Genomic DNA, 24,908 nt, shown 5'->3' with positions numbered 1-24,908 from the left:
GGAGACTGGGGTTCAAATCTCCTCAGGTTAATGGTTTGATACTTATCCAGGGCAGGTGAATTTATAAAGTCCAACGCTCAAATAAGAAGGCTAAATGCGCCCGGAGAAAAGGTGATATGTGTAGCAGCAGGATAGCTCAGTGGGTAAGACTACTGGCCTTAGTGCGGGAGACGGGGGTTCAAATCTGATGCTACCGTATGCACGTCATGGCACGGCATGGGGGAGCCAGGACGCCGGGAAAAGTGGGGATGTTGTCATCATCCCCCACATTGAGTACACGATTAATGCACACATTTAACAGTAACTTGTAACACAAATAACCTATTGTAATCTACATGGATAGGATAGACAGGAGGGCAGGTGGCTAGGCCCTGGCGTGAAGGTGGCTATGACTGGTAACTGGGAAGGTGGACTGGATGATAGGAGGGCGGGAAGGTGCAGGTAGCTAGTCCTAGGACAGGAAGGTGTAATAGGAAAGGTAGGGGTTTGAATGTTTTAAAAACATTTTTAAGTTATCCAATTAGAAAGATAAGATTAGAAATAAAATGTCTAAAAATGCTTAAACATTTTTATATTAACTTTCTTTAACTCAGCCTTGGTTAGTTGCTGTTTATTTATTGTTGTTGCTTCTTAACAATTAAGTAACAGTAAATGTTTCATACATTTAAAAAAGTTAAAAAAAAAAGTTAAAAAGTTAAGTTAATTCCTACCCATTGCACAGACATTACCTACCCTAACTTTCCTATTACCCAGGCCCAGCTACCTTTTCCTATTACCTACACCTTACTACCTAGATACCTTACTGCAAACCATAACTTTACTATTACCCACTTAATGTGGGGATGATGATGACATCCCCACTTTTCCCGGCGTCCTGGCTCCCCCATGCCGTGCCATGACGTGCATATGGTAGCATCAGATTTGAACCCCAGTCTCTCGCACTAAGGCCAGTAGTCTTACCCACTGAGCTATCCTGCTGCTACACATGTCTCCTTTTCTCCGGGCGCATTTAACCTTTTTATTTGGGCGTTGGACTTCATAAATTCACCTGCCCTGGATAAGGATCAAACTATCAATCTGACCAGATTTGAACCCCAGTCTCCCGCACCAAGGCCAGTAGTCTTACCCACTGAGCTATCCTGCTGCTACACATGTCTCCTTTTCTCCGGGCGCATTTAACCTTTTTATTTGGGCGTTGGACTTCATAAATTCACCTGCTCTGGATAAGGATCAAACTATCAATCTGACCAGATTTGAACCCCCGTCTCCCGCACTAAGGTCAGTAGTCCTAACCACTGAGCTATCCTGCTGCTACGCATAGCACCTTTTCTCCGGGCGCATTTAACCTTTTAATTTGGGCGTTGGACTTTAAAATTCAGCTGCCCTGGATAAGGATCGAACCTCTGATCTAAGAATACCCAAGCAGCTCTCTAACAGCCTGAGCTACTCCAGCTCACACTTACATTGTGTTTCACTGAGTCATTCATTCTCTCCTCTGGACAGTGGCCTTTAAAATTCACTCTCCCTGGATAAGGATTGAACTTCCTATCTCAGAATACCCAAGCAGTGCTTTAACAGCCTGAGCTATTCCATTTCACACAGTGATTGTGTTTTATGGAGCCTTCATCTCTCTCCTCTGGACGGTGGCCTTTAAAATTCAGCTGCCCTGAGTAAGGATCGAACTTCCGATTTTAGAATAGCCAAACATCGCCTTATCAGCCTGAGCTATTCCACCTCACGCTTCTGTTGTGTTTCACTGAGCCTTTCATTCTCTCCTCTGGACAGCGGCCTTTAAAATTCACCTGCCCTGGACTAGGATCGAACTTTGAACCTACGGACTTTCAACCAGTCCTCTAACAGCCTGAGCTACCAGGCCAGAGACATCGTGTCTGTGTTTCTTGGTCTTTTTAACTTTCTCCTTCAGACATCAGCTTGCAAAAGGGAGTGCCTGTTCACCTGAGAATTGAACCCTGATCCTCTGATCTTCAAACCTCTCTTCTACCCAACTGAGCTAATGCACTGGAGACACATGAACTGTCTTCGTTGAAGATTTTCACTCTCTCTCTTGGACAAAGGCATTCAAAAGTCAGCTGTTAAGGTGTCTTAGTAGGAGGAATTAAACAGAGACAGCTGTTCAGAAGGCTGGCTCTCTGCTTTCAAGACATAGGCTTAAACTCCATTAACCTGTCAACATCATCATTATGAGGATGTTTTCAATCTTGACTTGTCCAGAGGGGGACATGAATACCAGTATTACATTTCATGGCAGTCCACACAGTACATGGAAATATACAGACAAAAAGCACACACTTCATTTGGACAAAGGCATTCAAAACTCACTGAGCATCAAGTAGTACTGAGTTCAGTGTTTGGATTTGAATGTGCAACTTACAAAGATCTGTTCATTACACTGAGCTACCTTTCTGCGACACATCCTGTGACCAGTCTCATCCAGAAAAAAAGTTAACCTTCACCAGTAATCTGGTTTGAACTACATTAACATGTAAACAATAAAAATACACATAAAAAATATATTTTATTGCCAAGTCAGGAGCTGATAGTTGACTTTGGGAAGAAGCAGGGACCTTAATGTCACCAGGTCCTCAGTGTAGAGGGTGGATAACTTCAAGTACCATGGTGTCCACGTCACTGGCGGCCTGACCTGGGTGTTGCTTACTGTTCCACCTTCACGACGTGTGTGATGTCATCAGGTTATTCTTGTCCTATTTTTATTATTATTACTACTATTTCAGTCACTGTGTCTATTTATGTGCCAGACAAAATGTTGTTGTAGTAACGTAAAACAAGTTCCTGCAAATCTTTCATAGTAAAAGCCTTTTAGAAAATGAAGGGATTCTCTCAACCCAAGTTATAAGGGGCTTTTAATTTGAAACGGATACAGGGAGTGTTGAGTTTGAAATGATGGCGCGATGCATTAACTTTATCAAGGTAAACAGGAGCAGATAAAAAGTAAAAATATAAAAATACAGAGGGAATAAAAAATAACGTCCCGTTTATAATGTAGTCTGTGTAAAAGTGTTATTACTACATGTCCTCTGCTATTTCACACCATAATTTTTCCCTGCAGGAAATATCAAAAACCCTGGGGTGCTGTTGTCGTACAGTTGTCTACAGCAGCAGATCGCTCCATGTTTCTGTGCTAGACTTTATGTTGGAATGTCAGAGGTGTCCCAGATGTTAGAGTTGTCCCTCAAAATAAAAAACAGATACTGTCTTAAGTGAAACCTCTTATTTTTTCTTCACATAAGAGGTAGCGACTCTGCACCAGTCAGAACTGAAGAAGCCTCTTGGATGAGAGGTGAAACGTCTTCAAGAAACTCAAGCAAGTCCAGTTGCCTACAATATAGCACTTACGATGCCTACAGTGATTGTGATACCGACAACCCGACGGCCTTTTAACACCGCATTCCGTGGTGGAAGCACGTAATGGGTTAAAATGACGTGCTGGTACCATGGATACAATGCCAATGTAAAGTCAAGCTGGACTTAAGTTTGTGCATTGCATTCAACTTCCACTGTTACATAACTGAACTATTTATGCACATTGTTGCTCTTGTCACCGTCATATCTTTCATACACTTTTCTTTGTCCATAGCGCAGACCATATTTCCTTATTTCCTTCTTTTCCATTTCATTTCATGTTTTATATACCATTTCTAGGCTACTATTCCACTCTGTAAATAGATTTTAAAATTTCAATATAATTTTAATATATTTTTGTCTCAACCTGGAGAGTAACATATGTCAGTATGAAGATTCTACATGGCTCCTGCTTTAAAATACTGACCTTTGAACCTTGACTTCGGTGCATGTTTGAAGGCTTATAACTCAGCAACAAAAGGGGGTACAGACATGGGACCAACTCTTATAGAGAAACCCCTCTAATTTGTTTTTTTGTCACTCATTATGGCACTAAAGCTCAAGAAATCATTAATTCAAACTGGTCTATATTAAAAAGTGATGTGAATTTGAGAAGCATTTTCCCTGAACCACCAGTCATATCCTATAAACGAGCTCCCACTATTAAAGATACATTGGTACGCAGTTATCTACCAGCACGCAGGGAGGATATGTGGCTAAAAAAAAACCCTCAGGTACATTTAAATGTCTTATTAATGCATGTAACCACTGTTCGAATGTTATTCAAACAAAGACATTTACGGATCTGAAAACAGGAAGAAAGTACAATCAGACAGATTTTATTAATTGCAACACCACATTTGTTGTATATATCGTCTAATATGTCCATGTAATTGTTTTTATGTAGGACGCACCAAGAGACGTCTTAAGGACAGACTGTCAGAGCATAAATATGCAATCAGAACACAGAATGAAGACTATCCCATGGCTAAACACTTTAAAGAGGTACATGCTAGTAATGATTCCTTATTGATGATAGAAGGTTTGGAATCCATTAAGGAGTCCATCAGAGGTGGTAACCGCCTACAGAGACTCCTCCAAAGGGAGACTTTTTGGATTTTTAAACTAGATGCCATGACCTATCCTGGCTTAAATGAGGAGATTGACGATAGACCTTTTTTATAAATGTTAAATGCTGCAATCTGTAATGATATTACTGTCAGAAGCTTAGAGGGCTGACAGATTATTTGTGGTTTTTTTTTTAATGTGTTAAACTACTAATTGATCAATTTGGTCGGTTTGGCTGTTTTTGTGTGGTTGCTTTATGTATCTTGTTTTGTTGATGTTGTTGTTGTTGTTTTCTTCTCTGGGACTGATATGACCCCTTGTCCTACTTTAACCATCTGTATTTCCTCAACAGAAGTGGAGAGTCTGGTATCACTGCTCTGATTGTTAATTTGACTTGAGTTCTATCACCTGTGTCCACTCACCAATCAGGACCCTGACACTCCCAGTCCCAACAATCGGTCCCTGAGCACACCACTACCTCTCTTCTCAGTTATAGAGAGCTCTTGACTTCAATTATTGTGTGAGTTTAGTCAACAACTGGTTAGATACGGGTAAAATATGGTTAAAATTAATTTTCACCCATCTAAAAATTAGATATTTCAAATCTAATTACACAAGTGTGTTAACCACCCCCTTAAAGTCCACAGTGTACTCTCAATTCAGTGTTTACAACTTCCAAATCTGGGAAATTTTTTTTTTTTAAAACTACAATTCCCTAGGACCGCACCATGCAGCTTGATACATATCAGCAAAATAGTTGTAGTTCTTCTGATTTGCTAAGTAGGGTTCTATATAGGGTCAAAAAAGATATATCTACCCAACATATCTAATATCTAGCAAAGCTGAACTAGTTATTACACTGCACCTAGATGAACTATGTTAAGAAAAAGTAACGATGTTTAATTTCAGATATTTTAGCTAGTACGCTAGAAACAGCGTTTTTGGCATTGTAGTTCTTCCGGTTGTAGTGTTGTCACATAGGGTCGTAAAAAATATATCAAACATCTAGTACAGCCAAACTATCATGTTATTATTATTACTGAGGGGAAATTTTAAAAGAGGAATATATGTGCCGTTTTAATATCATATATGCTGATCTTATGCAAACAGATCATGGATCGTGGATTAATAAATGAAAATAATGACACCAGTGTAAAGCTCATAATCAAGTTTCTTTTCTGAAAGCTGCATTATTTATTCATATCTGTGTGATTTAATTTGTAATATAACAATAATATAATCTTCAGTAAAATATCTTCACAGCAACGGCCTTTAAATTAAAAAGACATAATGACACATGATTGTAAACCTTCAAGTCACCATGCTGTAGAACAGCAGCTCCACCCATGACAACCTGAGTTATCCAGGTTTATATTCTACCATTACACCACTTCAAATAAATAGATGGGGTGGGGTGGGGGGTATCTTTATTCCCGCCCTGGATCCTTTCATCTAACATCCACGTGTGTTACATCCATTCATCCCATTCTTCCATCCATATGTCTGTCCATCCATTCATCCCATTCTTCCATCCATATGTCTGTCCATCCATTCATCCGTCCATTAGTTCAGTTCAATTTTATTTAAGCCCAATATATCAAATCACAGTTTGCCTCAGACTTTACAGCATATGACATCCCTCTGTCCATCCATCATTCATAAATCCATCCTTACATCTATCCATCCATCCATTCATCCTTGCATCTATCCATCCATCCATCCTTACATCTGTCCATCCTTACATCCATCTGTGCATCATCCATTCATCTGTACATCCATTCATCCTTGCATCTATCCGTCCATCTGTCATTCATCCATCCATCCTTACACCTATCTGTTCATCCATGATTCATCCATCCATCCTTACATCTATCCGTCCATCAGTCATTCATCCATCCATCCATCCTTATATCTATCTGTCCATCCATCCATCATTCATCTGTCTATGCCTACATTCATCTATCTATCCGTCCATCCATCATTCAACCATCCATCCATCATCCATCATTCATCCGTCCATCCTTACATCTATCTGTCCATCTATCATTCATCTGTCTATGCCTACATTCATCTATCTATCCATCCATCCATCCATCATTCATCCGTCCATCCTTACATCTATCTGTCCATCCATCATTCATCCCTCCATCCATACATCTATCCATCCATCATTCATCCATCCATCCTTACATCTATCCATCCATCCATCATTCATGTGTCCATCTATCTGTCCATCCATCATTCATCCCTCCATCCTTACATCTGTCCATCCATCATTCATCCCTCCATCCTTACATCCATCCATCCATCATTCATCCCTCCATCCTTACATTTATCTGTCCATCCATCATTCATCTGTCCTCCATCCATCCATCCCTCCATCCTTACATCCATCCATCCATCATTCATCCCTCCATCCTTACATCTATCCATCCGTCATTCATCCCTCCATCCTTATATCTATCCATCCATCATTCATCCCTCCATCCTTACCTCTATCCATCCATCATTCATCCCTCCATCCTTACATTTATCTGTCCATCCATCATTCATCTGTCCTCCATCCATCCATCCCTCCATCCTTACATCCATCCATCCATCATTCATCCCTCCATCCTTACATCTATCCATCCGTCATTCATCCCTCCATCCTTACATCTATCTGTCCATCCATCATTCATCCCTCCATCCATCCATCCATCCATCCATCCATCCATCCCTTCTTAGTGGCTTCCCTTTGAGGTCAGCATGTTGTATGGTTTCCAGCTTGGTCTCGTCTCTCCAACCTGCTGCTCAAACCCACTCCTTCATGTCGACCAATCACCCACCACCAACACGTCCTAATTAAAGCAGCCTCTGGTCGATTCAACGCAGCTCTGCAGTGTCTCCAAGTGAAACCTGTCGCAGTCGACCGTTGTTCAGCACTCAGAATGGTGTAAACCACAAACATGCAGCATCAGATTGAACAGTCAGAGGGGACACAGGAAGGAAGCTAATGTCTATGTCCTGACTATATAACATCAGGTTCACAAAACCAATCCAAGGTTTTCAGGAAGGAACAAATAAATAATCTAAAACTGTGTGCAGCACAGATTTGATCCTCAGATTTCTCCCAGTTGTGGCCGAGTTGATGCAGCCGTAAAATATCAAATCTGTGGCATGAAAGCTGTTTCAGTAGTTTTTGGTTTGTCCATTTACATGTAGGTCCATCAGTCCGCAGCTGATGTTCAGCTGACTGTAGGCGAGTCGTGGGATCTGTTGGTGCACAGCTTCTTAGTGCTGTGGCTCTCCTGCTCAGCCTGCCTGCTGTGCTTCCCCACACAACCATCTGAAACAGAAGACACTGCTGTTACAACACCAGACGATAAAGACACATGTCAAGACGTTTAGGGTAACAAGGTGGAGCTTACTGGCTCGGTGAGGAGAGGATGCTGAGCAACCTGAAGGACTTCTCTGCCACTGTGAAGACAGAAACATGTCACACTCTCCTCTCATCTACTTTCCTCAACTCAAGAAATCAACCAGCTCCTCCCTCTGTGTACTCACGATGAACTTGCTGATGTTCTTCAGGCTGCTGAACCTCAGGTAGGAGATGTCTCCCTTGTCCTTGTCCCTGTCCTGGTCTGTGGTATAGATGTGTGTGATGCCAGCTCCTCTGATCAGAGGGATGCACTCGTCACATGGACATTTAGTGACAAACAGCATGGTGGGCTCATCCGGTTTGATGTGTCGAGTCCTGAAAGCATCAGGAGAAGGAAACATCTCAGTGTGGGGAGTGTGTAAAGATCATGATTTGTCTTCCTCTGCTCGGTAAATGTCCTGACCTGAAGGTGAGGGCGTTCTGCTCTGCGTGAACGATGTATCTGTATTTGCGTCTCTGTCTGTCCTCCTGTTTGTTGTCCATCTGTGGATATTCTGCGTACTGGGAGCCTGCTGGGTAGGCGTTGTACCCGCAACCCACCAGGTACAGACACCCGGTTCCATCACTGCCAGCCTGGGACAACAGAGCAGGTCAGATTTCATTAATAACATGAATAATAATGCACACAGTATGAAAACCGTTCTGGCATTCATGTGGACGCCCCTTTCCGCACTCCACCTATCCAAACGTTGATGTAGACCAAGTACCCCTGCTCACCGCAACAGTACCCCCCATGGAAGTAGCCCCCTAGCAAGGCAGTGCACCATGCCACACAACAAAAACTGCTCAGGAATGGAACATGGAACATGACAAAGAGCTCAAGGCACTGACGTAGCTTTCAAATTCCCAGATCCCAATCTGATCGATCTGTTCGACGAACTGGTACCCCAGAGGTCCTTTGTCCAGGCCTCGACAGGTCAGAGCCAAGTCCAATCTACAGTGGGGCCTCTGAACTGTTGGGGCATGGAGACAGGACCTCTGGGGGTGTCCTGTGGTGTCTGGCACCAAGGCGTTGTCGACGGATCCTTTGAGTCCGGGGGGTTGCGAGGTAAGTTATCGGCATGCCCAATGGATGTTTGATCAGACTGGGATCTGGGGACATTTGAGGCCACCTCCAATCGGAAGATCGGCGGTCTGTTCCCCGGCTCTTCCAGTCTGCATGTCGAAGGAGTGTGGAATCATGGGAGTTGTTGTCTTCATTGTTAAATAATCACCAATACTGACGGAAATCAATCCGATGCGATTCAGATATCATGTATTCACATCTTATTCCTGTTAAGTTATTCACATTATTTAATTTCATCCTAATGAAGTAGTTGTGAGGAACATGAGCTGGTGTGTTTCCCCGGAGGTTAGTCGAGGTAAAGGGGGTATGATGTCACAGACAAACAGGTGACTAAATGAAACACACCTTTACCTTAAATGACATGACAATGAATTCCAGAATATACCTTTAATATATTACCGATTATTTCTGCATTATATTTCTGTGTGCCAGTGTCAGAGCTCTGGTATTTTGCATGCTGACTCCCTGGCACACCTTACGAGAGTCAAATCCCGAGCAACACAGCTGACAGACAAATTGCAATTTAACACCAAAGCGAAGGCAGGAAGAAAGGTGAGCTCACCGAAGGTCCTTTGGCCCAGATGACAGCACCTACACCCACTTTGGGGTCCTCTGGAATGATAATGACAGGTTTGTTAGAAGCTGGAGCCAGACTGACAAGAAGTCTGTTTGTGACCTTTAAACCTGTCATTCAGGAACGGCATGAAACGCACACACAAACATCTACTGTTGACTTTAGTTTCTTGTAGTCTTTCCTTTGATCATAGTGTTGGATATTTAAGTATCAGTTTCCCAGATTTTTAGCTGAATGTTTGCATCTTTAAACCTCTTGTTGTTCAGTCGAGCCTCAAACAGGGTGTGAGCACTGGTATGCCGAACCCCCCTCGAGTAAATTACTCTGTGACAAACAGAAAAACCAATCAGACCTGTTCTATAAGCCAGCAGCCTGGCCTGGATGATGCAATGGCGAGCCACTTCTTGGGATAGTCCCTCGTGACGTGGAAGCAGTAAGGACTTGGTGGTGGCTGGTGATGGCTCAGGGTTCAAATGCTGCTCCCTGGGTCACAGGTACAACTTCATCAAAAACAAGTCACAGCAGTGGGACGCAAACACATGAAGGACTGTGGGTGTTTCTCACCTGTAGAAGCCGTAGTGTTGCTGCGGCACGCCGGCGGCCACCACAGCCAGAACCTCCACCAGCTCCCTCATGTTGTTCCTCAGGTTGGAGAAGTACGGCTCCACGCAGAAGTTCTCCAGACCCATGTGGGTCAAAATCTCTCTGTGCAGCTGGGATGTCCTGACTAGGAGGTGTCTGGAGAAATCCTTCAGGTGTCTCATCCGTTCTCTGGGAGAAAGGATTCTTCTTTTTACAAATGAACTATATGCAAATACAGGTGAACAGTGTAAGCAGAGTAAAGTAGAGTGTGGTACCTGTTGAAGAGCTCCTCTTTGTTCAGCCCTGGTACATCATCTGTCACCCTCTCCATAAAATCACACTCTCTGGATGTCTCGTCAACAAACTGCGCCAGGCCGGGAGCCAGCGGCTGCAGCAGCACGCAGATGTGGGGACGGCTGTTGGATTTCAGCTTCTCTGTAGCCACGGCGTCCAGCGCCGCGTCCTCCGTGATGCCGTCCGGTGGACTGTGGGAGTGGGAGTTTGAATGGTTTGCAGAGGTGGACCTCAGCATGCTGACCTCAGGGTCTCCGGGCCAGAAGGAGATCTGACTGACTCCGGCTGGAGAGGAGTGAACAGCAGCATCAGTATCTGTTTCTACTTACTGTTAACTTTGCCCAGAGGAGGTGGAGACAGACGTGAGATCAGGAGTTCCAAAGGTCAGCTCAGGGCTGGTGTGTGATAGGTCAGTTTGACTGTGACGTACAGGTATTTACAACAGTGTGACAGTAGCTGGACAACTGTCAGCTATCGCTTAAACACCCACTATAAAAGTTAGGGTGAAAGAGAAAGAAGAAAAAGTGGGATTCACAGATCTTGAAGGCTATGTCCACGTAAGTACCAGAAACAAACCCTTAAAGTTTCATTCGAAACAACCACTAGGGGGTGCTGTAAAAGCAAAAAATGGGCTTGGCATACCATCCACCCGACTATCCAGTTATTACAAAAATAAAAGGACATGTTTTAAGACAATGTTGAGACACATGTGTGGTTTTTCTCTCAATAGGGGGCGCCACCAGCTCCAAAAATACAAGCCAACAACATTGTCAAAACATCGCCAAACTCTGGGACTATATTTATTTAAGCTGTTGAAACATGCCCCAAAATGTTTCACAACTGACAAACAGTGGGTGAAAGCATTACCGCAGAAGGGTGAGGCCCGGCTCAGATTGGTCATACATAATTGGAGCGTCTGTTGGATCTTTATAAACTTGTCCGTTACCTTTAATGCAGGTATTAGAGACTGTCAAAGGTCTTGATCGCTCACTGCTGTAAGCTTTTAACGATCCGTGTGGGCTTGAACCCAAAGAAACGTCTATAGCTTCCTTGCTTACACCCTGGAAATATGCCTGCTCGCTCCCTCTCTCCTCACCGTTGATGATCATCTTCAGGCAGGTGGCGCAGGGTCTCCTGGAGAAGTACAGCTGACAGTCGGCCAGGCCGGCGCCATGCTGGATGATGGCTGCCTGTCCTGCGTGGAGCTCAGGTCCTGAACAGTGGAGTCCCACCACCTTACTGTCCCGCACCACCACCAGACCCATCCTGCGGATCTGGAACAGGGCAGATTGTGTTACCTGACAGCTCACTGTAATAGATGTGTAGTAGATTAACTAAATTTCACCAACCTCATTGTGGCCATCGTCTTCAGGTTGCTCCTGTGGGAACAGCTCCATCCACAAGCTCAACAATGTAAACAGGTTTATCTTTGATAGCCTGGGGCCATGACCTGTGGGAGTGACACAAAATAAGATCATCTCGTCAACGCCAAAGTGCCTCGTTCGTGCAAAGGCGCAATTACTCTGGCTGATGTGAGAATGTCATGTATGTGCGGGAGAGCACAGGGCCCAGGGCTGATTCCACATCTTAAAGCTGCAGCGAAATGAAGTCAAGTGATCTTCAGAACGCACGTTCTGTGTCCTGTGTGTCATTGAAGCAGCGCTTTTTGTGTATGTATGTATTAAAATAGAGCTTCACTCCAGTTCTGGCGTCTTATTGTATTTTAACTCTCTAGTTCTTTAATGAGTTGCTTTTAAATGTCCTTGTCTTGATGCTTTTGGTGTTTAATGCACTTGAATTGCTGGGGAGGGGGAGGGTCCCTCAGGACGCCCCTACATAGGTCTGGACTCATCCAAACGCCCCTGGGTGTCATCATAACAACATATAAAGTGTGCTTCCTCATTTTCCCATAGTTTTAAACACTGTTATAAAGTTATAAACACTGGACCCACTCAGCTGGACTGGACTGGCACCCACAGAGCTACCTATGTGGCACTCTGTTTACATGTTTACTTAGATAAACATGACATAAATATTATTAGACAATAGGCAGCTGTACAATTAGACTCTTCCAATCACTCCTATCTAATCAATAATCAGCTGTTTGATGTCATGAAGCAACACAACCCCCTGTAAGCCCCACCATCACAACATGAACTCACCTTGGAGCCTGCTGTCAGTCTGGGTGCTGCTGTCTCTCGTGTGTCGACCTGGCATGGACTGGCCCGGATCGGCTCGGCTCCTTATCTCGCTTTCTTCCATTCAATCCGCCAGCTAACGTTCGCGAGACAATATATCCTCCCAGCTTATAGTGTGACAAGAGCAAGTAGCAAGAGGAGAAGAATTGAACCGGTATTAATAGTGACCTGGTTAACACTGTCAGGCGACACAAGCTAGCGCTATTTCCGGTCGCTGCTTTCAAAATAAAAGCCTTGACAGCGAACCAAATAAGGTATTGCAACAGAAATACATAAAAGCTGCACTTGGAGAAGAATATGTGAGCTTACTAAAAGAATATACACGCGAAGCTTCCTCTAAAAATACCTCTTCTTATCATTTGTCAATGACGACATATAAATTTCAAGCTACGACAAAGCTAACGTTAGCTAGTAGGAGTTAGCGACGAAGTCAAAACTCGCAGACTTCGACAAAAACGTTACACTGGCTGAGTTACACGTATTTAAAGCTACATTTAATATGTTGAATTTATTCTCTACATTTTTTGAAGGAAGCTTGGCATTATATTTGTCCCTATCGCGGCTCGTGATAGGTTGCTTGACGAAGTTCCGGGTTACTTCCGCATTAACCTCTGACGTAAGCAGAAAGCAGTGGAACGAATTCAGTACACTTGTTCCACAAGATGGCAGCACACTATGAGTTATAACAGAGTGAAACACCAAATTAAATACAGAAATATTAATTTAAATAAAAGAATAAGTAATAAGACATGATTTTAACAACAAAATCAGAAGTTTAAGAATATATATATACAATAATTATAAACCAAAATGGGTCTACTTCAGAGCAAAATATGCTGCATATATAGAAACAAAGCAGATTTTTTGAGTTATTTATTTCTTCACATGTAATGTAACATGTAATTCCATAACTAAATATTTAAATAGAAACGTCAGTAATGTAACAGCAGGAAACCAGCCATACAAATCCTGCTTTAATGTGCTGGGAGCTGAATTCAAACCAAATTACCAGCAGTTTTATGACGTTATCCTTTGCAAATCGAAGCTTAACAATAAAAATATACTTTTATCTTAATACAGTAAGCAAGACTTGTACTTTCCATATAAAACAAGCTTTAACAGCCACAGAAATTGTTTTCTAACCTGAATGAAACTGAGATTCTATTACAGTCCAAACCAAATTGCGACGGTTCTTTCAAGCATCTGAGCACATAGAGAAATAGAAACCTAACACACTGGTCATTAACACTCTTATCTCTCCGTAACACCCAGAGATGCAAACAAAAGTAAAAACTAGGACCTGCGGGCAGGTTTTGGTCATTGTAAGCCAAAGCTAATGAAATAAAGAGATGATATTGCTTGAGCTAGCAGGGTCTTGTGCGTTTTCACTGTAGCTCCAGAAAAAACTTCTGAGCCTTCTGTGTTGTTAGTTCCCAGTGTGATATGTAATATAAGAATATAATCTTGAAACATACCACCTGCCTTAGATACGTTTCACAATTTTAACACTTGCAGAGGAAAGAAACAAAAGCTGCAAGTGATGTAACAGAACAGCAACTGTAGTTTCGTAAAAGTGCCATAGCGTGACAATTAAAGTCGGACAGACTGAACATAGAAAAGGAAACCGACTTGAGTACAAAAAGGAAATTATAATACATACCACAACAGTTTTGAACCTTCCAAAATGTACAGAATACCAGCTAAGAGAACAACGAGGTTCAACACATCCAAGAGCTTCTAATGCCTGAACACAGAGCCTGGAAACTGAAAACACAGACACAGACTCCACTCTCTGGGCTAGTTTCCGAGTCCCTCCAGGTTTGTACTCTCCCATATGAACTTTTCCAGGTAAAGGAAGACATGTCAGAAACAAAAATTCAAGTATACATACAGCATGTAAATAATACAATGCAGTAAGACAGGAAAAGGCGCCATATGTTTGAGAGACTTCCACAGGAATTGACCAAAGTGCAGACGTCAGATCCCTCCAATAACACCGCTGATATTCCGCTCCATCTTGTGGACGATGCTGCTCAGTATGTATGCAAGTCAACATAAAGCTTTCTCTAAGGAATGTCATCCAACCTGACGTGTTTTTTGCAGCAGCGACACACCCGGCTGCCGCACTCGGAGCGCAACCACACCCGTTTGGTCAGAGTTTAAAATGTGCGAGAACGTTTGCGAGTCAGTTCTTGAAGGCTCCGCAGCGGCTCGCTCGGCTGATAAACTCCTTGAGCATCGCGCCGTCCACCTGCCAGAAGGCTCCGGTCTGAGTCACCTGAGTCAGATGGTTTACACAAAACCGAAAACAGAACAACTCCAGGTCCTACAAGAAGACGAATAATGTAAGATTAGAACACACAACATGTAATGTACGGTAACAGAACAAAACTCCCCTAATCAACCCTTCATTTACAGTTGTATCATCATATATACCTCTGCGTCATATCGTATGGCGGCAGACAGCAGGGTGAAGGCGTTTTCCACGGTTATCCCTCTCTTGATGATCTGCTGACACAAACGTTTCAGGCGGTTTTCACAGTAAGAGGTGGCCAAGTCCAACAGGCCTGCAGCCGACACACAAACACACACATGTGAACGGACGAATGGATCCAGTTAGACACCAGACATCATAGCATTTGACAACTGTATGTGTGCTAACCGATGGCGTCCTCAGGTGGCAGGTCGACAGTGTCTGTGTAGAGAAACTGCAGGAAGGATCTGTAGACAGGGTAGGAGAACTGGCCGATCTCGATCACCTCCTGCTGGTCCTCCGTCCACTGGGAGCGGAACATGGAACGGAAATGCTCACACCTACTCAAAACAAAAGACATGCTGTCAATAATTTAGCATGATTAGATTTTAGTTTCATCTGTGCTTTATATGCACATAGACACACACACCTGATCTTCAGCACAGCTTTGTGAACGTGAATGCACTTGCCGTCGACACTGAACTTCAGGTCAGCTGTTTCCGGACTGTCAAACTCTTTCTTCAGAGCCTCCGCAACAGTCAGGAAGTCATCATGCTCTGGAGGAAAGCAGAAAACAACAATCAAGCATCACCCCCCCCTCATTCACATTGTGACTTAAAAACATATTTATAAGAATCTCACCCATCGACATGAGCCTCCACATGACAGAGGGCGTGGCGAAGCAGGCGAAGACGTCATCAGTGTTGGTGAAGTGTGTGAGGTGCGGCATGACGATGGACTGACCCCGACACTGACCCCACATGTACACCTGGAGGATAAAATCATAAAATCTTCAACTGTCACTACATTCTGAAAGAAGTACATAAAAGATAGTCCGGGGAAAAACCAATCAGAGTCAAGGAGTCTGTAACGCAGGCACCAAATATTTTCCCTACTGTATCTGAGATATGATGTCAAATAATGGCCAGAAAAGTGTTTTATGCAGAACATTAATATGTCATGTTGACCTTTGACCTTTGGGATATAAAATGTCATCACTTCATTTTTTTTTATCCTATTAGACGTGTGAAGTTTTGTTATAATTAGTGCATGAATCCTTGAGTTATGGCCAAAAATAAAACGTTTTGTGAGGTCACACTGACCTTGACCTTAGACCACTAAATTCTAAGCAGATAACTCTTCAGTCTAAGTGGACGTTTGTGTCAAATTTAAAGAAACTCCCTTAAGGTTTACTTGAGATATTGTGTTCATGAGAATGAGACAGATGCAAGGTCACAGTAACCTTTGACCTGTAACGATCGAAATCCAAGTAGTCAATTGTTGAGTACAAGTGAACATTTTTACCGAATTTGATGAAATTTCCTCAAGGTGTTCCTGAGCTATAACGTTCACGAGATTGAGACAGATGCAAGATTACAGTGACTTTGACTTTTGAGTTATAATAAACAAAACCTAATTAGTTCATACTGGAGTCCAAGTGAATGTTTGTGCCAAATTTGAAGAAATTCCCTCACGGTGTTCTTGAGATATGCCATTCATAAAAATGAGACAGACAAGGTCACAGTGACCTTTGACCTATGACCATCGAAATCCAATTAGTTAATTGTAGAGTACGAGTGAACATTTGTACCGAATTTGACGAAATTCCCTGAAGGTGTTCCTGAGATATAACGTTCAGATTGAGACAGATGCAAGATCACAGTGACCTTGACCTTTGAGCTATGATAAACAAATCCTAATTAGTTAATACTGGAGTCCAAGTGAATGTTTGTGCCAAATTTGAAGAAATTCCCTCACGGCGTTCTTGAGATATGCCATTCATAAAAATGAGACAGACAAGGTCACAGTGAGCTTTGACCTATGAATACCAAAATCTAATCAGTTCATCCTCTAATCCGAGTCGACCTTTGTGCCAAATTTGAAGAAATTCCCTCAAAGCGTTTTTGAGATATCACGTTCACACGAATGAGACTGACAGGGCCACAATGACACGACCTTTGACCTATGACTACTGAGTCCAAGTGGACGTTTGTGCCAAATTTAAGACAATCTCATGAGGCGTTCTTGACACATCATGGTTGTGTGGTTGGAGTATGTAGTGGATAGACGAACAGCCGACCGGCTGTGGTCAGGTCAGGATGAGCTCTCATTTTAATCAGGAATGGATGACAGGGACTGGATTAAAATCACAGGTCATAATCAGAAAACCAATTCATCACTGAAATCCTCAGACAAACTCTGACGGCAGAAAATACACTCGTGTATGAATAAAATACTCATAGAGCCATTGTAGACAAGATTCATAGCATGTATACATACCTGCCCACTTTGGGTCTTGGCTGCTGAGGTGTGTGTTGAATGACATGCTGCGACCTCTACAATCCTGTTAAAGAGGAGACGTGTTTACTAACTGGCATATTTTCATTTCCAACTATGTATAAAGCTCATAATATTGTGGACATGACACTGTGTCAGGGAAGGACAGGGTGTGGTCGTTGTTTATGAAGAGGAACATCTATATGAGGAGTTTCTTTAGCCCACTGACAACTACTTAAGACCACAGAGGCACAGAGGGAGGAAATGAGGACAGGAAACAGGAAGTTGGAGTCTAAACAGGATGGGAAGAATCTGCCTGTGCATTCTCCGCCCCTCCCTCTCCCCTACCTCTCTTTGTCAGCCATGATTTGTACAGGGCTGAGGTGGTTGCTCTTGTTGCCGGTCCCCAGCTGACCGTAGGTGTTTGCTCCCCAGGCGTACAGCAGCCCTTCATCTGTCAGAGCCAGGCAGTGGCTGTAGCCCGCCACAATCTGGAAAACAAATGAGTCATGAGTGAGTCATGCACACAGACAAGTATGAAGACAGACCTTGGGAAAGGTTGTTGTCTTACCTGCTGCATACAGAGTCCTTGGAGAGCAGTGAGGCGGCAAGGTGTCAGCTGGTTTCCATTGTTTCCAATACCCAGCTGCCCATTACCGTTGTAGCCCCAGCCATAAACCTGGACAAACATAACAAACATTACTGTACGGAGTTCGGGTTTATCAGTGGGGTTTCATGTAGTTTGATTTGCAGTGGAATCCTTTTGAAATGTACATAATTTTTTTTTACTTCACTGACCTTGACCTTTGACCACAAAATTCTAATCAGCTAATTATTCAGTCTAGGTGGACGTTTGTGTCAAATTGAAGAAATTTCCTTCAAGTGTTCTTGAGATATTGCGTTCACGAGAATGAGACAGATGCAAGGTCACAGTGACCTTTGACCTATGACCATCGAAATCCAATGAGTTAACTGTTAAGTTCAAGTGAACATTTGTGCCAAATTGGAAGAAATTCCTTCACAGTGTTACTGAGATATTATGTTAACGAGGATGAGATAAATGCAAGGTAACAATGATGTAGAGCTTTGACTATTGAAATTCAATCGCTTAATTGATGAGTCCAAGTGAACATTTGTGCCAAATTTGAAGAAATTCCCTCACTGCGTTATTGAGATATTGCACCCATACAAATGAGACAGACAAGGTCACAGTGAGCTTGACCTTTAACCTATGAATACCAAAATCTAATCAATTCATCCTCGAGTTCAAGATGACCTTTGTGCCAAACTTGAAAAAAAATTCCCATTCATGAGATTGAGGCAGATGCAAGGTAAGAGTGTCCTTAACCTTTGAGCTATGACCACCAAAACCTAATCAATTCATACTGGAGTCCAAGTGAGTGTTTGTGCCAAATTCCATCATGGCGTTCTTGAGATGTCTGGTTCACAAGAATATGATAAATACAAGGCAACACTGACCTTGCGCTTTGATTCTTGTATCCTATCACTTAACTGTTGAGTCCAAGTGAACATTTGTGCCAAATTTGAAGAAATTCCCTCGCGACATTATTGAGATATTGTATTCATAAAAATGAGACCGACAAGGTCACAGTGAGATTGACTTTTAACCTATGAATACCAAAATCAAATCAGTGCATCCTCAAGTCTGAGACGACCTTTGTGCCATGACCACCAAAACTGTAATCAGTTCATACAGGAGTCCAAGTGAGTGTTTGTGCCAAATTTTAAGAAATTCCCTCAAGGTATTCTTGAGATATCCGGTTCACAAGAATGAGAAAGACAAGGTCACAGTGACCTTGCCCTTTGAGCTAAGACCACCAAAATCGTTTTTTATTTTTGAGTCCAAATGGACGTTTGTGCCAAAGTTGAAGAAATTCCCTCAAGGGACAGACTGAGGAATGGATGGATGGACGGATGGACAGACAACCTGATAAAATAATGCCTCCAGCCTCGACTGTCGCCGGTGCCGAGGCATAACAAGCAGACAAACAAACAAAAATATATATATATATATTTTTTTTTTAATGTTACGTCATCATCACCTCTCCATTTTCGATCAGAGCCATGGAGGAGGTCTGTCCACAGGCGATGCCAATGGCGGTTTTCCCCTGCAGGCACCCAGTGACTTTCCTGGGGTAGGGCTGGTTGGCTGTGGAGCCTGAGCCAATCTGGCCACAGTTATTATAACCCCATGCATAGACCTGCAGGAGCAGAGTGGCAGGTCAGTACTTCTTGTAACAACTTCACATTTACATTTAGAGAACACTGTGAAATCTCCTTCTGTGCAGCCTTTCAATCTTGACACACACACACGCAGCCTAATTAGGTTTAAGGCCTTGGGGTTAAAAATAAGCTGCTTAGTGTGACACCTGCAGAGCTAGAGGTGGCTACGTCAAGGTTTTTTAAGTGACCCATCTATGACTAAATATGAAATACACACACTCGTACATGTAAGTATGCTGTTTCTGCTTTATGGTAAAAATTATGTCATTTTTTTGTATTTTTCTCGAATTAAATGATGTGGCCAACTATGCTGTATCAGCTACCTCTCCATCCTGAGTGAGGGCCATGGAGTGGTGCGATCCACACGCCACCTCTTTCACTTTCTTGTTCTGTGGACTGGAGGTGACCAGCAGCGGGGACAGTCCCTGGTTGGTGGTCCCATTCCCCAGCTGACTGTAGCCATTGTGCCCCCAAGCAAACAGCTGGCCATCTACAATAAATAAACATGACAACTGCAGAAAAAGTCGGTGGCTTGTGAATACAGATTTTGAGGTAAGGTAATCCTTTATTCGTCCCACAGGGGAGATTGAATGTGTGAATTTCATTACAAAAGTCCGAATGTACCTTTAATTAAAAAAGGAACATAAACACAAACCAACAAAAAACATCAAGCATATGCCACAATGCTTTATAAAGGATGTAAAGTTAATTTCTGCTTCTGTTTTCTGGGGGCAATAAAAGAAGAATTTCAGCTTTATTCATGTTCAGCTGTCGGAAGTTCTTTATCTTTCAATAATCAATGTCTGTAATGCATTTTATCAAGTTGTTATCAGGCTGAGGTCGATGGGAGAAAGAAAGATAGATATAACACTGTGTGTCATCTGCGTATGAATGAGAGGATATGGTATGATTTTGGACAGTATTACTAAGTGGGAACATGCTTGGATTAAAAAGTAGTGGGCCACGGATTGACCCCTGTGGGACTCCTGAGAGAACTACTGGAACATACTGAGCACATGAACAGACAGTGGAGATGCTTATGCAGCAGCAAACACAAGTAATATGTATTTATTTAAACTGACAGTTAAAAATAATAGGAGTCATGGCAACAGGTCACATGATGACAGCACCTCACGACACTTATTATAATAAGATGACTTTGTTATGTGAGATATAGGAGCATTTAAGCTCGACAAGGCTAAATGTGAAAGAGGATACATGGCATGAGCAGATGATTTACAGACTACACAAACAAGTACCTACCCTCTGTAGCCAATAGGACGTGAGGCCCACTGCCATAGCTCAGGCTCACTACCTTCTTCCCACGCAGGAAATCCAGTTTCTTTGGCACAATGGTGCTCAGACTGTCTCCTGTACCGAGGCAGCTACTGCTGTTTAACCCGAACCCAAATACCTGGGAAATAAGAACACACGCACACAGTTCACAGCAACTGTACAACAAATAAAACTGCTGCGCAGAAATGTGATGCAAACCAAATATGCAGGTGTGTACAACAATGGAGTGTGATAAAAGACTTATGGTGTTAGAGTGGTCTACTGACTGCGTTATGCTGACATTCCAGTCAGGAAGGGAGGTGGACTTTCCAAGGTATTTCCTTTAAAAGCTTTAAATGTAGATAATAAAGACTTCCCACAGTGGCAGGATACACTGGTGCCTCACACACTCCTCACCTCGTTGGCGTGTGTGATGTAGATGGCTTCATTAGCAGAGGTCCCAAAGACACAGGCCTGTCGGATCGTGGCCAGCTCCTCCGTGCTCAGCAGAGAGAAGAGCGGCCACTTACTGACGTCCATCATGGCTCCTGCAAAACTCAGCCGTCCTTGTCGGGGAGGAGCGGTTAGGGCTGACGGGGGAGAAGAGGGAGGAAGGGGAGGAGGGTGACGAGGTGAAGGGAGGGCGTGAGGAGGAGAAGGAGGTGGAGGTGATGCTGGAGGAGGTGGGGAGCAGGGACCAGAACCATCCCTGCCGACACTTCAGAAGGAACAAGAGAAGAAGTGTGAATACATGGAACAAGGCGGAGAAAGCCACATTACAAAAAACCTTCTATCAGAATTACATGCGAAATGAAGTCGCTGGTTCTGAAGCCATGTGTGAGAATCACAGGCTGAAAAATGACCTCTTCAACTTTGAGAGATTTGGAGAATCCCTGGTTGAACTAGCTCTAGCTCATGGAAATGAAGGATGGCATGCAGCCAAAGCAGCACATGGGATCAGGGGTGGAAGAATCGATACAGCAGCATAATATAGCGATATTTTGTGTGGCAATATCGTATCGTCACACAGTGCCAAGTATAAATTTACTAATTTATTGTTCATTATTTTTTGTAAAATGTACATTTGTTCTAAATTTGATGCTGCAACACGTTCCAAAAAAGTTGGGCCAGGGGCAACAAAACGCTGGGGAAGTTGCTGAATGCTCAAAAAACACCTGTTGGAACATCCCACAGATAAACAGGTTTATTGGTAACAAACGATAGTATCATTAATAGGTATGAAAGTCACATCCTCAAAAAGCTCATGTGTTCACAACCAAGGACACTTTTTGAAAAACTGTGCAGGCAAACAGTTTGAGAACAACTATTCTCAATGCACAACTGCAAAGAATTTAGGGATTTCACCATCTGGAAAGCAGTTAGTTCTGGACTGAATCCAACACTGAATGGCTGTGACCTTTGACCCCTCAGAGGGCACTGTATTGATTGTATGAAAAGATTGTACAACATGGACTCAGGAACACTTTGGAAAACCAGTGTCAGTAAACACAGTTTGTCGCTTCATCTACAAATGCAAGTAAAGACTCCACCATGCAAAGTGACAATTATATATCAATAACGTCTCGAAATGCTGCAGACTTCTCTGAGTTCGAGCTCATTTGAGATGGACTGACAAAGTGGAAAAGTGTGCCATGGTCTGATGAGTCCGCATTTCAAATTGTTTTCAAAAATCATGGACGTTGTGACATGAGAGGATCATCCAGCCTGTCACCAGCTTTAGGTACTAGACTGAGTCCAGACCTGAGTTCCACTGAAAATGTGGGGAGCATTATAAAGCACAAAATGCAGTAATGGAGGCGTCGGACTGTTGAGCAACTGAAGCTGTATTATCAGGCATGAATGGGACAGAATTTCACTTTCAAAACTTCTACAGTTAGTGTCCTGAGGTCCTAGAAAAGGTGATGTCACACAGTGGTAAACACGCTCCTTTTTGGAACCTGTTGCAGACATTAAAATCTGAATAAATCCGTATTAATAAAAAAGATAATGTTTATGAGATTGAACGTGAAATATCTTATGTTTGGATGCGTTTCACCCTCTGGTGATCCCCACCCCTACAAGGGATCTCTTATAGCAAGGCTTTATGGTTCATATACCTGCCAAGGCCAAACTCCACACAAATATCAGCCAATTTAAATTATTCTTGCTTCCAGGCGAATGTCAAGTATCTTGTTCAGCAGCTGTGACTCATTTATTTGCTTAACCAAACCCAAAGTATAATTCGGGATATATAACATGTCTTCACATGACACTGCAGGTAACATAGGATCGTGATTCATAAATCTCCCTATGGCAGACCAGACTGCAGAGTGATGAACACATAGGGAGCTATGGGCTATTTTACAGCTTTGATGGAATAAAACCTAGCTGTGTTTGGATAAAATACCAAACGCTGGATCTACTGACGTGGCTCACAGTGATTAACATGAGCAACTGAGTCAGATATTATAAGATGTGCTAGCTTTTAGCAGACAAGCAGGCAAACTTTTAAATTGCTCAGTTATTGAGTGGAGTTCTGCATGGGAGCTAGCCAAAACACATCACAGAGCAACATTGTCAGCGAGCTAAAGCTACGTTATCTTATCCAACGGTTCCCTTTAAGGTTACGTGTGATACAATATTTTTATTTTAACCATGTATTAAGACACAACAGTAAGCTAACTGGCACTGAAGCAGGAGAAGCTAGTGGCTTAGTTAAGCGCTTTCCTGTGCTCTTCCTACCTAAAACATCGCTCCATGACAACGAGTCGACTGAGAAAAGACAGACAGACACAGATATTTAACAACAACGTCACTATCTGTGAAGACACATATGTTTACGACATGTAAACTAAGTTACCTGCAGTGAAATTCGTCTCCCCGGTGATGTCAACAGAAGAGCAGCTCCATAAAACTGTGTCGACTATGGTTTCTTCTTCGTCTCCTGCATTTCCGGCAGAGTAGACTAATGAATGCGCTCGTTGCTGCCCCCGTCAGGTCAACTGGGTGAACAACTGCTCCACAGACACATCTCTCCATTAAAGAAAGAAAAATTCACAATGGTCACTGAAATAGCTTGAAACTGACAAAAGTAATAATAAATAAAAATTATCCTATGAAAATCAGACATTGCTTTAGAATTGTGGTTCAACAGAATCATTTAAAAAATGAAACTAATGAAACTGGCCTGGACAAAAAATAATGGTGCCCTTGACTTAATATTTTGTTGCACAACCTTTTGAGGCAATCATTCCAATCAAACAATTTCTGTAACTCTCAATGACAGGGAGCAACGTGTTAAATCAGAACAGCTTCTCTCTCAACCCCTCCCTGTCACTAAGGGTGTACCCCAAGGCTCGATCTTAGCCCCCACGTTATTTTCAAATCAAAATCAAATCAACTTTATTTATATGGCACTTTTCATACAACAGTAACACAAAGTGCCTCACAGAGGTTAAAAACAACAAAGATCCAAACAGAAAACAAAAAGAAAAGAGAAAACCCAACCCTCCCACCCAACAAAAAGCTATTTAGCTCATAAAATTGAGTTAATAGCTAGGTAAGAATGATCTAAAACAGAGACATAAAATGCATCAAAACTAAAACCTATAGGCTAACTAAAATAACAAAAGATAAAGGTTAAATGAGATAAGAACGTAAAAAGAAGAAGGGTAAGAATATAAAAAATAAATAAAAAATAGATAATAGATGGATAAATCGGTTATAAGAGGAATTTAAAATAGATAAATAAAGAGATCAGTTAAAAGCCTGATTAAAAAGATGAGTCTTGAGCCTCTTTTTAAAAACATCAACAGTCTCTGCAGCTCTGAGGTTCTCCGGCAGGCTGTTCCACAATCGGGGGCCATAATAATTAAATGCCGCCTCCCCGTGTGTTTTAGTCCTAACTTGTGGTATGGTTAAAAGGCCGGTGCCGGAGGACCTCAGGGTCCACGAGGGTTGATATGGTAAAAGCAGGTCAGATAAATAAGAAGGCCCAAGACCGTTAAGACATTTAAAAACTAATAAAAGAACCTTAAAATCGATCCTGAAGCGCA

At 42.6% G+C, this 24,908-nt stretch overlaps 2 protein-coding genes across 2 annotated transcripts; both read right to left on the bottom strand.

Annotated features, from left to right (window-relative positions):
• Window positions 1-5,614: 5,614 nt before the first annotated feature.
• cdadc1 (cytidine and dCMP deaminase domain containing 1) lies at window positions 5,615-12,872 on the bottom strand. Its single transcript, XM_033615597.2, has 11 exons — window positions 12,549-12,872; window positions 11,736-11,836; window positions 11,483-11,660; window positions 10,368-10,671; window positions 10,075-10,281; window positions 9,863-9,993; window positions 9,499-9,548; window positions 8,274-8,443; window positions 7,996-8,185; window positions 7,860-7,908; window positions 5,615-7,777 (listed from the first exon to the last, which is right to left on the bottom strand). The coding sequence occupies exons 1-11, from the start codon at window positions 12,646-12,648 to the stop codon at window positions 7,677-7,679; spliced, it is 1,581 nt and encodes a 526-aa protein (XP_033471488.1). The 5' UTR covers window positions 12,649-12,872; the 3' UTR covers window positions 5,615-7,676.
• A 571-nt stretch (window positions 12,873-13,443) lies between these two features.
• On the bottom strand, window positions 13,444-23,830 carry LOC117249759 (RCC1 and BTB domain-containing protein 1-like). The gene is made up of 13 exons (XM_033615464.2): window positions 23,714-23,830; window positions 21,271-21,571; window positions 20,842-20,992; window positions 19,902-20,068; window positions 19,398-19,556; window positions 17,906-18,013; window positions 17,683-17,825; window positions 17,338-17,401; window positions 15,700-15,826; window positions 15,488-15,614; window positions 15,247-15,398; window positions 15,021-15,151; window positions 13,444-14,910 (listed from the first exon to the last, which is right to left on the bottom strand). Exons 2-13 carry the CDS (start codon window positions 21,394-21,396, stop codon window positions 14,770-14,772), a joined length of 1,596 nt encoding a protein of 531 aa, XP_033471355.1. The 5' UTR covers window positions 21,397-21,571; window positions 23,714-23,830; the 3' UTR covers window positions 13,444-14,769.
• Window positions 23,831-24,908: the final 1,078 nt, after the last annotated feature.

This window comes from Epinephelus lanceolatus, chromosome 24 (genome assembly GCF_041903045.1).
Source record: "Epinephelus lanceolatus isolate andai-2023 chromosome 24, ASM4190304v1, whole genome shotgun sequence".
NCBI classification, from domain to species: Eukaryota; Metazoa; Chordata; class Actinopteri; order Perciformes; family Serranidae; genus Epinephelus; species Epinephelus lanceolatus.
The sequence above is the reverse complement of the archived record's forward strand: the minus strand, read 5'-3'. Positions and strand labels throughout refer to the sequence as shown.

Coding starts and splice junctions, on each gene's coding strand:
- cdadc1 (XM_033615597.2), bottom strand. CDS start 12,648: ATGGAAGAAAGCGAGATAAGGAGCCGAGCCGATCCGGGCCAGTCCATG. Junction 11,837..12,548: donor GACTGACAGCAGGCTCCAAG/GTGAGTTCATGT, acceptor TCACTCCCACAG/GTCATGGCCCCAGGCTATCA. Junction 8,444..9,498: donor TCTGGGCCAAAGGACCTTCG/GTGAGCTCACCT, acceptor CTGTTGTCCCAG/GCTGGCAGTGATGGAACCGG.
- LOC117249759 (XM_033615464.2), bottom strand. CDS start 21,396: ATGATGGACGTCAGTAAGTGGCCGCTCTTCTCTCTGCTGAGCACGGAG. Junction 20,993..21,270: donor ACATCACACACGCCAACGAG/GTGAGGAGTGTG, acceptor CTTATTTCCCAG/GTATTTGGGTTCGGGTTAAA. Junction 17,826..17,905: donor AAGGACTCTGTATGCAGCAG/GTAAGACAACAA, acceptor TTTGTTTTCCAG/ATTGTGGCGGGCTACAGCCA.